We start from the raw sequence: 12,913 nt of genomic DNA on the forward strand, positions 1-12,913 counted from the left end.
ATAAAATCTAATGGTTCTGTTATTAAAATGTATTGATTTAGAGGATGCACAGTTTCTTACTTGCTGGAAGTTAAATTTGGTAACATCTGAATAGTTTTTCAGTCTGATCCAAAGAAAGTGTTTCCATTTTTGAGTATTACTAAATGGTGGGTTTGGTTTTTCCTTATTTCTTGCAGCATTGAAAATAGAAAATGGAGTGATTGTTTCCTTTTTTTTAGTGTGCCAGAAAACCTACTCTTGTGGAAGTTTTGTTTTAAATTAAATTACATAAAAACTCCAAAGAAAATAAGTAATGTGTATTGGGTTGAAAGGCTTGTACAATTACATTGCAGAACTAGAGCAGTGTCAGACTTCTGAGGTTTTTGCTAGACCTACTGCCTGCTTGAAAGCTTGAAAACTTAAATTTATGTTTACACTTTTAGGTGGCCGGCATGCTATGGCATTAACTGTTGATGGAAAGGTATTTTCATGGGGTGAAGGCGATGATGGAAAACTTGGTCACTTCAGTCGAATGTAAGGATACCAAATTTGTCTGTGTTTCAGTAAGAGAACATTGCTGCTGCATGTCATAACACAACGGACCACCACTATTGACAATTACTTTTTTTTGACAAGATTTTTAATAGAATGGGAATTAAAAACTGTGTTGTGTAAAGATTTATATTTTTTTCCAGCAATGTGTGTCATATAAATTTGTAGCAGTCTTCAGTCATTTAAAAAGCCAGCATTCAATTAATGTAATACTTGGAAATATACTTAGTGGATAAAGTATTAAATAGTACTTTTGAATGTCACTGGTGAAGTGGCACGCTTTTGGATATAGAGGTTTTGGTTACTTTTATAAGGTAAGGTTCACAGAGGTTCCCAGTGGTGTAAAATAGCAATTTTATGTTCCTGAGCTGTAACAGTTTGTAATGTAAGCCTGACAGACTATTTTTTTTTTTAACCCTTTTTTTTTAATAAATAAGTTTAATCCTCCAGAGGACAACATTAAGGAAAACTTGAATTGTCTCAGGATTTTTCTTTGTATGCACCAGAGAACAGTGTTTTGAAAGGAAAAAAAGATAAACATAGCCCATGGGGAAATCGTACTTTGTCATTCTGTTATTTTTTGAAGAGCTACCCAGAATGCATAAAAAATTATAGTGTCCAACTCAGATGTCTAATGTATGGCAACAAATAAATGTTCATGGGGTTTGTGTGTCAGATCAATGAAAAGGGAAGTCCAGATTAGAGCAGTATTATTTATTGTTCAACTGCCTCATATTTGCTGTAGTTTTATTAAAAGGGAGGCTTAGAATGCTTGGGCATTTTATGGGACCAAATTTTCCAGAGGCCATGCATAATTTTGTAAAACCTTAATAGTGGCTCTGATACACAGTCAATATTAGAAAACCTTGAGTTGAAAATCTTCCCTAAATTTGGAGAATATTGTAACCATATGAATATTAAACATTTTTGGTTCTCTCACAGAAACCTAACAGTAAATTCCAGTTCTAATTTCTCTCTTATAAAGAGCAAAGTTGGGATCAGGGTGTAATCTCTTAATCTTACTGTCTGGCTCTGTGTCCGCAGGGTGGAGAAATCATTACTTCTAACAAATCAGTCAGCTTTGGGAAATGACAGGATATCAGTTTTCCCTTTGTATTATACATTTTTTAATTGATCCATCACTTCGGTATTTTGGCTTTATCACCTAAGTTTTGCAGTGTATACATAAAATATTTCTTTGAATTAACTTTTAAGTATGTTAAAATAGTGTAAACTTTAGATTTATGGTGCTACTGAAGAGTCCGTATTTTGAGTCATGATGTTGCATCTTATTTTATCTTTAGGTTACTGTTGATTATTACACAGAATTTTTTGGATTATGAAGGTTTAAGTATATTGTGCAGCTCTTTCATGATTAATGCAATGAATTCTTTACTCATTTTCTCTAGGAACTGTGATAAACCCAGATTGATAGAAGCTTTGAAAACCAAACGCATCCGTGATATTGCTTGTGGCAGTTCCCACAGTGCTGCCATTACCTCTAGTGGTGAACTGTACACATGGGGTCTTGGAGAATATGGAAGGCTAGGACATGGAGATAATACCACACAGCTGAAGCCTAAGATGGTAAAATAAATGATTCTTGCCTCTGATGAAATGCAAATATGTTTACTTAATAAATTATAAAATAAAGCTCAAGTAAAGCCAAAACCCATGAAAGCAATATGAAGACGACATTTTGGAGTGATCTAAATTAGGTTTTGGTACACATACCTCTAATAACAGGCAAGCTGTTTCAGAAAGGCCAAAAAGATAAAGTCTGTCTTTTTCTTGGAAAGTGATGCAGAATGGCTAGTGCTGTTTTGAACACTTACGTTCTGCATCTACTTTGATACATAGCTGGAAGCTACTACTGTCATTGAGCGATGTTGGATCCTGAGTGCGCAAGGCTTGATAATCCTTTGCCAAATAGCATGCTCAGGATGGACACAGTAAACAACATCAGTCATAAGAGCTTGAAAATGTCTGTAAGGTTTTAAAACATAATTTCTTTGAAACATCTTGCTTACTTTTTCTGTTTTGTAGGTTAAAGTGCTCCTTGGCCACAGAGTCATTCAGGTTGCTTGTGGAAGCAGAGATGCTCAGACTCTTGCTTTGACAGATGAAGGTAGGAATATATTGTTCCAGAAGCTTTCTAGCACATAGGAATATTGTGATCTTTGTTTGACTTTCAATTTGGTGTTTGTTAGGTTTGGTGTTTTCCTGGGGTGATGGTGATTTTGGAAAACTGGGCCGAGGAGGAAGTGAAGGATGCAACATCCCTCAGAACATTGAAAGACTGAATGGCCAAGGCGTTTGTCAGATTGAGTGTGGTGCACAGTTCTCATTGGCACTGACCAAGTCAGGAGTGGTATGGACATGGTATGTTACCTTTGCCAGAAAGTATTAACAAAGCAATTGCTAAGTATGTGTTGCATTTTTGCTGTTTGACTGTCTTAACTGCATCTGTGCCTTATCTGTGTGCTTTGTCTTCTAAATTGGCAGCTCTCCCAGACAAGCTGTGATCTGTTCAATTACTGTAAGACTGTGTCTTGTAGCATGTTCAGTTGTGTGTTCTACTCTGTTAGAATGGCTGGGTCTTAATGAATTAGTGGAGGAATGGGAAGATCATTCCTTGTCTTGAGAGCAATGGAGCACACAAAGGAATGTTAATTCAAGACTTTGGAGTGGAGTAGGAAAAAAAGAACCTGAAAATTGTAGTTTGGAGTATGTAGCCTACAGCTAAAGCAGAGCTCGAGAGAGTAAGGATGTAGTAGAATAAGGAAGTAAGCTAAAGTTCTGAGGATATGGGAAGAACTTCCTTGGAAACACAGGGTCTCTACAGAGCGCATTGCTGCTCAGAAGGCCACTGAGTTGTCAGTAATGGTGCCTTGAAGCAAGAACTGGTATGACATGATCGCTGAGGGTTATTCAGAACCCCTTTTTATTTTTCTTCTGTTTATCTACTTGCTTCTACTTTGTTTTGAACACAAACCTGGCTTTTTGAATTTATAAACATTTCTATAAAAATTTGAGAGCTTACTGTATGGCAGATCAATTTCAGAGCTTTAACCAGATCAAGGTCTTACCCCAGACTTGTGTAGGAAGACTATGAGCTGTTTGATGTACATCAAAGCTAGGAAAACTTAATGGTCATTTTTGTTGTATTATTTGTCAGCAATTGATGAATAATATGAAGACAAATTCAAAAAACTTCAGTTTTTATAAGTTACTTCTATTCTTGAAAGGGAGAAGTGATTTTAGTAGAGATGTTGTTTCTCAGAGTGGCCGCTGGAAACTGAATTTCTTGCTTCCCTCCCTCCTCTTTTAAATTCTTTTCTTTTGTAGTGATGAAAGGAGTAAGAGGAAAGGGAATTTGGAAGTCTTTAAGAACTCTTTGCAAAATTCTTGTTCATTCCTTCCTTCCCCCAGTTTATCTTAACATCTACCCATAAAATCTGCAGCTATTTCAAGATATTACAGGGAGATTTTTGGGGTTTGTTTCAGCTGTATGTTTCTGCTGATGGCTGAGTTGCTTCTAAACTTTTTTTGCTATCTTCTTGAGTTTGTACTGATTGGAAGGAAAAATCAGAACTTCTGTGTTACAACTTTAGATAGGCAATAGTATGATGTATCACATTCACCTCCAGCATAACATACCCTTTCTTGAGAAAATGTGGTGGTGGTAGTGGTGAGCAGCAGAACTGAGTGAATGGTTGCTAAAAACACAGTGGAAGAAATCTCTTTTTTTTCTTCTTCTTTACTGATATTCTTAGAGGCATTTTAAGGTGTTACTTTGGTGTATGGTATATTTTCAGTGTAGTTTGCGTATAACAATTTTAGAATAATTTAAATTATGGAGGCTTGAGAACCTATATTGAGGCTTGTAACAGTGTGAAAAAACTCAATTCTGAAAACATATTAGTTCTCATATTTTTTTTTCATGTGAGTAGATTTATTAAAAGGTCTTTTATTGTTAGTTTTATCCTCAGTAGTGTAAATCTGTCCAAGTCTATCAAAACACATCAATTTTGTAAGTGTTTATAATTGCAGTGTTTCTACGACAGAGGAAATTCAGTGTAATCAGTTGCACTATGTACAAAAAAAATAGTCATCATGATGCCTGTTCTATACTGAGGTGAAAACTTACGGAGTCGCAGAACTGCAGTTATCCTCATTTTTAGGCCTTTGCAATTCAGATTTGAAGAATTTGCCAGTTGGTGCTTGTGTTTAATCCCAGTGATGTATTAAATATTTTGATTTGGGAAGCTGCATTGACAGAGGAGTCTGTAAACAATATGATTGTCTTGAATTTTATGTTTACTGTCTGTTACAGGGGTAAGGGTGACTACTTCAGGTTAGGCCATGGCACCGATGTACATGTACGAAAGCCACAAGTTGTGGAAGGACTGAGGGGTAAAAAGATTGTACACGTGGCTGTAGGTGCACTCCATTGTCTAGCAGTTACTGACACTGGACAGGTACGTTGTGTATCACCCTCCTTTCCCCTTTTTCCTTGATCCAGAACTAAACTGTTGAGGAGGAAGAGTGGAATAGCATTGGGGCTGATTGAATGAAATAAAAATTTGTGATGATATTTATTTACTTACTAAAGTCCTGAATAAATAAAAGTGTGATTGTAATTTAAAATGTATTACCTTTCATTTTTTTATTGGAGTTTAAATATTGTTGTCATAGTAGCTTTTGAAATATTTCCCTGGTTTATGTATTATATCGTGATCAGTTTCCTGCTTCTCGCTCATGAAATGCAGAACCAGTCATAGTATTCTGGACAGATTTTTCCGCTGTGAATCCAGTGTTATCATTATCATAGTATTGATTCAGATTCCCAGTATTAATTACCATGCAACTGATTTTTTTTTCTTTTTTCTTTCTTCTTTTAATATGTGATAATGCCTGCATTATTTAATGGGGGAGAAAGCTACAATAGGTTCTCTGGAGTGTCCTAGATTAATAATACCAATCAGTAAGATTTGTTTGTAGGAATTTTTAAGAAAAAAAGTAAACGAGGCAACCAGTGAAGCAAAGTAATATGTGGAAATGTTTACTGGCAGGTTTATGCTTGGGGTGACAATGATCATGGACAGCAAGGCAATGGAACTACTACAGTCAACAGAAAGCCTACTCTTGTCCAGGGCTTAGAAGGCCAGAAAATCACTCGAGTTGCTTGTGGGTCTTCCCACAGTGTAGCATGGACAACAGTGGATGTAGCTACACCATCTGTTCATGAACCAGTACTTTTCCAGACAGCGAGGGACCCTTTAGGTGCTTCTTATCTTGGTTGGTATTTATTGCCTTTTGTTGGGACGGAGGAGGGAGAGGGGTTGTGGTTTAATGCCAATGGGAAATTAATTGTGTGTGTCGTTTAATAGGTGATAGAAGAGTGCAAAAAGAACTGTCTTTAAAAAAAAAAAAACAACACAAACCACAACAGAAAACATACACACCTCTTAAAAAAAAAAAACTTAACAAAACCTCTTCCTGAAAGTGGAAATTGTAAAGGATTTGTTCAGAAGTAGCATTAGTTTGTTGTTCTTCAGGAAATTAAAATGCGACATGTTTTATCATGTGTCCCAAAGACTTTGTCTTTAATATGGGCTAGAGCTTTATGGAGATAATGGTAGATGTAATATTGATTGTCTTACATGTTACTTCTTGCTCTAATTCTTGATGTTACCTTTTGTTTCTAAGGTAGTTGACTTAAAACTTAGGGAGGCAAAATAGCAGTGGTTTGTTGAATATAAAAGCACCAAACGTTTTGCTAATTAAGCTTTTTCATGAACAAGGCAATGTATTTTAAGAAGAGCAAGAACTACATATATAGAATATTTGATTAGTATTTTTAAGAGTACCTAATAAATATTCTTGCTCTTTGAGAAATTTCTGTGTAAATAAAACTTGTTTTAGATGCTCATCACCAAAATATTTATACCTGTATTACCTTAATCTTCATGAGTAAGTAACAAGGTGGAATGCTACTTTATGAAAGCCCTTGCTGCAAAGCCTCAGTATTGACTTTAATGTTGTAACTGTAGGCACTACAATTTAAGAATCTACTGTAGAGTTGGTTTTACAGTAATCTTTCAGACTTAACAAGAAATTAGATAAATCACTTCCAGTTGTGTAGTAGACCATTAAAAAATGTTCACGTTCTCTTTTTTTTTCCCCTCACTCCAGGTGTTCCTTCAGATGCAGATTCTTCTGCTGCCAGTAACAAAATTAGTGGGGCAAACAGTTCTAAGCCAAATCGCCCTTCCCTCGCTAAAATTCTCCTGTCGCTCGATGGGAATGTTGCTAAACAGCAGGCGTTATCTCATATACTGATGGCGTTACAAATCATGTATGCCAGGTAGGCATGCAAACATTCTTGTCTTTTGCAGAGCAAAAGATGACGTGGCTTACCATCTATTAGTTTCTTGAGTCAGGTATAAATTGTCTCACAAGTTTGGGCTCCTCAGGGTAGGCCTAAGCTTCTTTTAAATTGTCTTTTGATGTTGATGTTAGCTTTACACTGTTACGTTTTCTTCACAGAAGCTCCCAGTGCCTGGCTAAATAATTATTTATTTAGGAATGCTCAAGTAAATGATATAAAAGGAGTGTAAGTAAATAATGATAGATGATGTGGAGGAAGCAGTGGGGGGCAGAGCGGAAAGAACAGTAAAACTTGGTTGGTAGAGAACAGAGTATTTGTGCTAAAATTTATTAAGAGGAACTCATATAATAATAGTTGCCTTAAAACACAGTATTTAAGCATCAGGCTCAACGCAGATAAACTGTGGTCTAAATTCCAGAGCTTGGAAACTTTTCCTTATTTTATTAAGACAAGCTAATATTATTTTTTTTCTAAGTTCAACGAGAGAGTATAATCAGGTTTATGTTAATCTGTCCTAAATTATTTCAGAGACGCAGTTGTTGGAGCATTGATGCCTGCAAGTATGATTGCACCTATAGAATGTCCCGCTTCATCACCAGCCCCCTCATCAGATGCTGCTTCTACAGCAAGCCCTGCGAGTGGAGATGAATGCATGCTTGTAGGAGATCTAGAAGAGAGGTTGAGCCCAAACCCATGGCAGGACAGGAGAGGGGAGGTAAAGTGTCAAATGAATTCTTCCAACAGTGTTTAACAGTAAAGCTGAAAAATACTGTCCCGTTTAGTTTGATAATAGCAGAGATTAAACAGTTCTTTCATGCTCTAATTTCGGAAGTGGGTACTCTGCATATGTCATATTTGGAAAAAATAAAATTCTAGTGTGAAATCAGTTTTGAACTTTGAGAATGCACTGTGTCATTTAAATGCAATTGTGATGATTTCTAGTAGTATTTTACAGTTAACATGAAAATATTAACCATTTGACCAGATACTAAATTCATTTTACAGGAGTGATTTTTTTTTGTTTGTTTGTTTTTTTTTGTTTTTGTTTTGTTAAAGTCAAGACTCAAGGAAATATTTGACAATTATTTAATGAAATGCAGTTGTAAACTTATATCAACTAATGTAGATGGGAGGGCCTGAATTGAATTCTACTCTGTTGATTCCCGACTGTTAACAGAAGCAGAAGAAATATGAGGCTTGCTACTGAAGAGATCTTTAACAAACTATTAATTTGACATGTATTGTTAGGCTACATTGTAGACTTGTCTGCAGGCATGATGTTTTTGTAGCAGCTGGCATTAAGGGGGGAGTTGGCTGGTTTGCCGTGCTAGGAACATAAAATAGAAGCTAAAAATACAGGGAGCAAGCAAATCTTTGGGGTTTGAATTTAAGTCTGTTTTTAAATTGCTACTGTCTTTGAACGTAAGCCCTTCTAATAAATAATTAGACTCTTAAAGGTTTTACAGTATCTTATTGCAGCTTTTGTTAGTTATTATTTGTTTTGGCTAGGTTGTTTCTTCAGAAGATGCTGTGACACCGTCCGCTGTAACTCCCTCAGCTGCTGCTGCCTCTTCCCGTCCTTTCATTCCAGTCACAGATGATCCTGGAGCTGCCAGTATCATTGCAGAAACCATGACAAAAACCAAAGAAGTAATGTTGCCAATACCTTCCTTAGAACTGAAATCCTTACCGTGTATCAAGTAGTTCTGCTCTTTTTTTATGCCTTTAAAGTTATACTATAAATGATTACATTTTTTTTTGAGTGTGTACAAAGACAGAGATGTTTTGTGTTTTTTGGGGTTTTTTTTTTTTTTGGGTTTTTGGGGTTGGTGGTGTTTTTTCCAGAGTTAAAGGAGGTTAGTTTTAGGAGAGCTTTTTCAGTTGAGTAGGTTAATTTTGGAGCCTTATGACCCCAGTTTTAAACTTCTTCAGTCAAGTTAACTTGTTCAAATTCAGTGAAATACTTCATTCATCTTCACTGTCTTAGTATTTCTGCAATTTCTTTTGTAGGACGTAGAAAGTCAAAGTAAAGTATCTGGCCCAGAACCACAGTACTTGGATGAGTTTACCAGTCTCTTAGTACCAGATGACACACGAGTCATGGTTGACCTGCTAAAGCTTGCTGTGTCCAACCGAGCAGGTGAAAAGGGAAGAGATGTTCTTTCAGCTGTGCTGTCTGGTATGGGCACAGCTTACCCACAGGTCAGGTTTTGTTTCTGTTGCATTTTAACTATGTCCTTTCTATTAGTAGCTTACGAGAATGTTTTCTTGTATTTGAAGTGCAGTTCAACAGAGTGAGAAAGTTAAAAAACATGAAAATTTGAGTTGAACTTAAATGCATGTGAACCTTAATAACTGTAGTGGAAATATTACATGACTATATGCATGTGCTACAAATGTCAGTAATAGACAATTTCCTCGATTTGTCGTGCTACAATTAGACATTAAAATAGAAGCTTGATGAACTATGTCTATGTATTGGACAAGTGGCTGTGGTTACTAGAATGAAGCTGAACTAAACCAAGCCCTGTTTCCTGGATCTGTGAAGTGTTAGTTTGAAACTTCCATGTTGGTTTTGTTTTGCGTCTGAGTTTATTTCTCAAATTGATGCAGTCATTATTGCTAGCTAAAAATGCTGTTAATGTATTGTTAACTTATAGTAATTCTTCTTAATTTTTAAAATTTACATTTGATGCCTTGATGTTTTCTACTTACTTACAAAGTATTTATGGGTGTGGCTTTTTTTGGGACAACTGCAAGCAGAATTAGTAAATGCTGTAATATTGCATACGAACAGCTATATGAAAGAATGTTACAAATTGTAAATTATTTATAGAATATCTAATTACAGTAATAAACTGAAAGTTCACTAATGTTTCTTGTAGCTTTACCCTTCAACTATGTTTTTTATAATGAGTAACAATGCATTTTTAAGATTCTCATACGATGTAGTTAATTTATGGCTTTGCACTGCTTAAGGACTGGTTTGAAAGAGCAGAAGTTATTATCTAAAGCTGATTTTTGTGTTCCTTTGTTAAACCTGGCTTCACTAACCAAAAAGATGAATAATGACTTTGCTAAGGAGTGTGCATTGAATTGAGAGAATTTTTATTTATTTATTAATGGTATAAATAACAAGACAGCTCCAGTTTTAAAAAATGAAATCTTGTGATATCTCTGTCCAATTTATGTAGAATTGTGGTAGAGCCTAACTGAAGCTATTCATATAGAGGCAATTGAGTGGCATTTCTCAAACTGTTAATTTTTTTTTTTTCTTTTTCCCCCAAATTTTCGAATTTCTTGTAATTATCAGCTATGTATACCCATGTTCTGGATTTGAGATGTAGTTGTCCCACTCCTACCACAATTAGATGCATGCTATATATGCACTTATACATTAATTCTGGGGTTTTTTTTTGCTTCTAGCATTAACAGTGAATAGCCAAACAACTTTGTGTGTTTGTCTGTGGGTGTTTTTTGTGGTGTGGGGTTGTTTTACTGGTGGTTTGTTTGGTTTGTGGGTTTTTTTTGGTTTTTGGTTTTTTTTTTTTTTTCCCCCCTACCGCAACAGTCAGAATTTTAATTTGAAACTACTCTTAAAAAATGAGTACTATTGGAATTTTCTCTGTAAATGGTGTTTTGCAATATTGCATATTGGTTAAATATTTAGAATAGAATAGACTGTTTCAGTTGGAAGGGACCTAAAGTGATCATCTGGTTCAACTGCCTGACCATTTCAGGGCCAACCAAAAGTTAAAACATATTAAGGACATTGTCCAAATGCCTCTTAAACACTGACAGGCTTTGGGGCAGCAGCCACCTCTCTAGAAAGCCTGTTCCAGTGTTTGACCACTCTCTCGGTAAAGAAATGCTTCCTAATGTGCAGTCTAAACGTCCCCTGGTGCAACATTGAGCCATTCTCACGTGTCCTGTCACTGGATCCCAGGGAGAAGAGATCAGCACCTCCCTCTCTGCTTCCCCTCCTCAGGAAGCTGTAGAGAGCAATGAGGTCACCCCTCAGCCTCCTTTTCTCCAAACTAGACAAACCCAGAGTCCTTAGCTACTCCTCATAGGCCATGCCTTCCAGCCCTTTCACCAGCTTTGTTGCCCTCCTCTGGATGCATTTGAGGATGTTCACGTCCTTCTTAAATTGTGGGGTCCTGAACTGCACACAGTACTAAAGATGAGGCCACACCAACGCTGAACGCAGTGGGAGATTTACACTTTTTGTTAATCTCTTGGCCTGTGCTTTACAGTTTAGATGTTACAGTTTGTTTTTTTTTGTGTAAGGGAAAACATTTATTTGTGTTGTAATTTGCTCCCTGGAAACTTACGTTGTTTGGCTTTTACTTCAGCAGTTTTTCTAGCTTCAACAACACCAGAAAGTATTTTTGAATGAATATGATGGTTTATGAATAAGAATTCAGAGAACAAGTGATTGAGTCACTTATTTTAAATTTGGGAAGAATGGTAATTGACTTAAGATTTCTTGGACTAATCAAACTTACTTTTCCTGAAGTGTGCATTTATCTTTCCTTAGGTTGCTGATATGTTGTTGGAGCTGTGTGTTACTGAACTAGAGGATGTGGCAACTGATTCACAAAGTGGTCGCCTCTCTTCACAACCAGTTGTGGTAGAAAGCAGTCATCCATATACTGATGATACATCTTCTAGTGGCACAGTTAAAATACCAGGTATAGAGTTCTTAGGGTTACATTGCTAAAATTCAGTTAATTTCAAGCCTGTGTGCCTAAATTTTTCTTAGCTTGCAAACCTGTTTTTTGAACTTTTAAAGCCACGTTATGTGTCCTGTCGCTATAGTCAAGTATTTCTTAAAACATTTACGTACTGCACAAACATCTTGATCCTGTGAAATACGCTTTTTTGGGTTCACTATGACTTCAGCTGTATGTCATTGCTGTTTCTGTTCAGTTATGAAGCTGAGAAGGACTGAGTCTTTGTCAGCAGCTGAACACCTATCTTCTAGTCTTGAACATTAGGGAAATACTTTTTTGTTTCAATGCTATCTTTTAATTTAGTGCTTCAGTATGTTACCTAGTACTTATCAAAAGGTACAGGCAACAAAGAGCTATTTGCCTTAACTGTAAATAGACATTCTTTGTCTGTTGTAAGTTTAGTTTGGAATATTGTGAATATAGTCTCCTGTCTACTAGCCCCTACTCACATGAGCTTGCTATGTTGTAAGCCTTTCAAAGAAGAAATTACAGACAAATAATGTCATTAAACCAAAAGAAGTTATTTTTATTGATGAGCACTATGGCTTCCAAACAATTGTGTCTGATTTTATATGGATTTCTAAAATACTGCATTTGTTCACGGTATTGATTGCTCTGTAGAAATATATGCCCTCTTTGTTGCTGTTTAGGTGCTGAGGGACTAAGGGTAGAATTTGATCGCCAGTGTTCCACAGAGCGGCGTCATGATCCACTCACCATAATGGATGGTGTCAACAGAATTGTTTCCGTCCGATCAGGTTATGAGAACTAGAGCTTCTCAAAAACATCTTGTGTGACTTACTGTTAAATGCCGAATGAAATGTACCACTCTCTTTGACTGACTTATTGTGAAGCATATACCAGTAAAAAAAGAGGAGAAACTATGTAAATTGGCATTCTGTTTTTAAACTTTAAAATATGTAGGATCTAGACACAGACACGTAAGAGTGATCTTGCATCTTTGAGTATAGAGAATCTCTCAGAAGAGCATGTTGTCATGCTCTTCCTAAGATCACTTAGAGTGTAAAAAATCAATGTTTAGCACCCCTGCCAACACCTGTGAATTTCTCTTTAGTCAAAGTATATTTTAATAAATTGGAACGCAGTTGGAAAAGGATACTTGTTTTGTTAGCTTTTTTGCTTTTTCAAGTAATACTTACAGAAGTTTGAGCTTTCATACAGTCAAGACAAATGCTCTTCTGCTGTCAAATGCCCGAAACAATATCTAGGCTCTCTCTTTCTGTTTTCTACT

General features: G+C 36.2%; 1 protein-coding gene across 3 annotated transcripts in view; it reads left to right on the forward strand.

Annotated features, from left to right (window-relative positions):
- HERC2 (HECT and RLD domain containing E3 ubiquitin protein ligase 2) overlaps positions 1-12,913 on the forward strand; it is a 112,982-nt gene that overhangs the window by 72,887 nt on the left and 27,182 nt on the right. For 2 of the 3 annotated variants that reach the window (XM_086768949.1, XM_086768957.1), the window contains exons 60-71: positions 423-513; positions 1,941-2,118; positions 2,578-2,659; positions 2,742-2,913; positions 4,868-5,012; positions 5,607-5,832; positions 6,730-6,901; positions 7,454-7,640; positions 8,435-8,575; positions 8,936-9,127; positions 11,466-11,619; positions 12,312-12,419. In XM_086768949.1, coding sequence (XP_086625075.1) covers positions 423-513; positions 1,941-2,118; positions 2,578-2,659; positions 2,742-2,913; positions 4,868-5,012; positions 5,607-5,832; positions 6,730-6,901; positions 7,454-7,640; positions 8,435-8,575; positions 8,936-9,127; positions 11,466-11,619; positions 12,312-12,419 — 1,848 coding nt within the window. The remainder of the gene's footprint in view (positions 1-422; positions 514-1,940; positions 2,119-2,577; positions 2,660-2,741; positions 2,914-4,867; positions 5,013-5,606; positions 5,833-6,729; positions 6,902-7,453; positions 7,641-8,434; positions 8,576-8,935; positions 9,128-11,465; positions 11,620-12,311; positions 12,420-12,913) is intronic. The other variant, XM_086768966.1, reaches the window with a different exon arrangement.

The sequence above is a fragment of the Chlamydotis macqueenii genome, chromosome 1 (assembly GCF_036417535.1).
Source record: "Chlamydotis macqueenii isolate bChlMac1 chromosome 1, bChlMac1.mat, whole genome shotgun sequence".
Lineage (NCBI taxonomy): Eukaryota > Metazoa > Chordata > Aves > Otidiformes > Otididae > Chlamydotis > Chlamydotis macqueenii.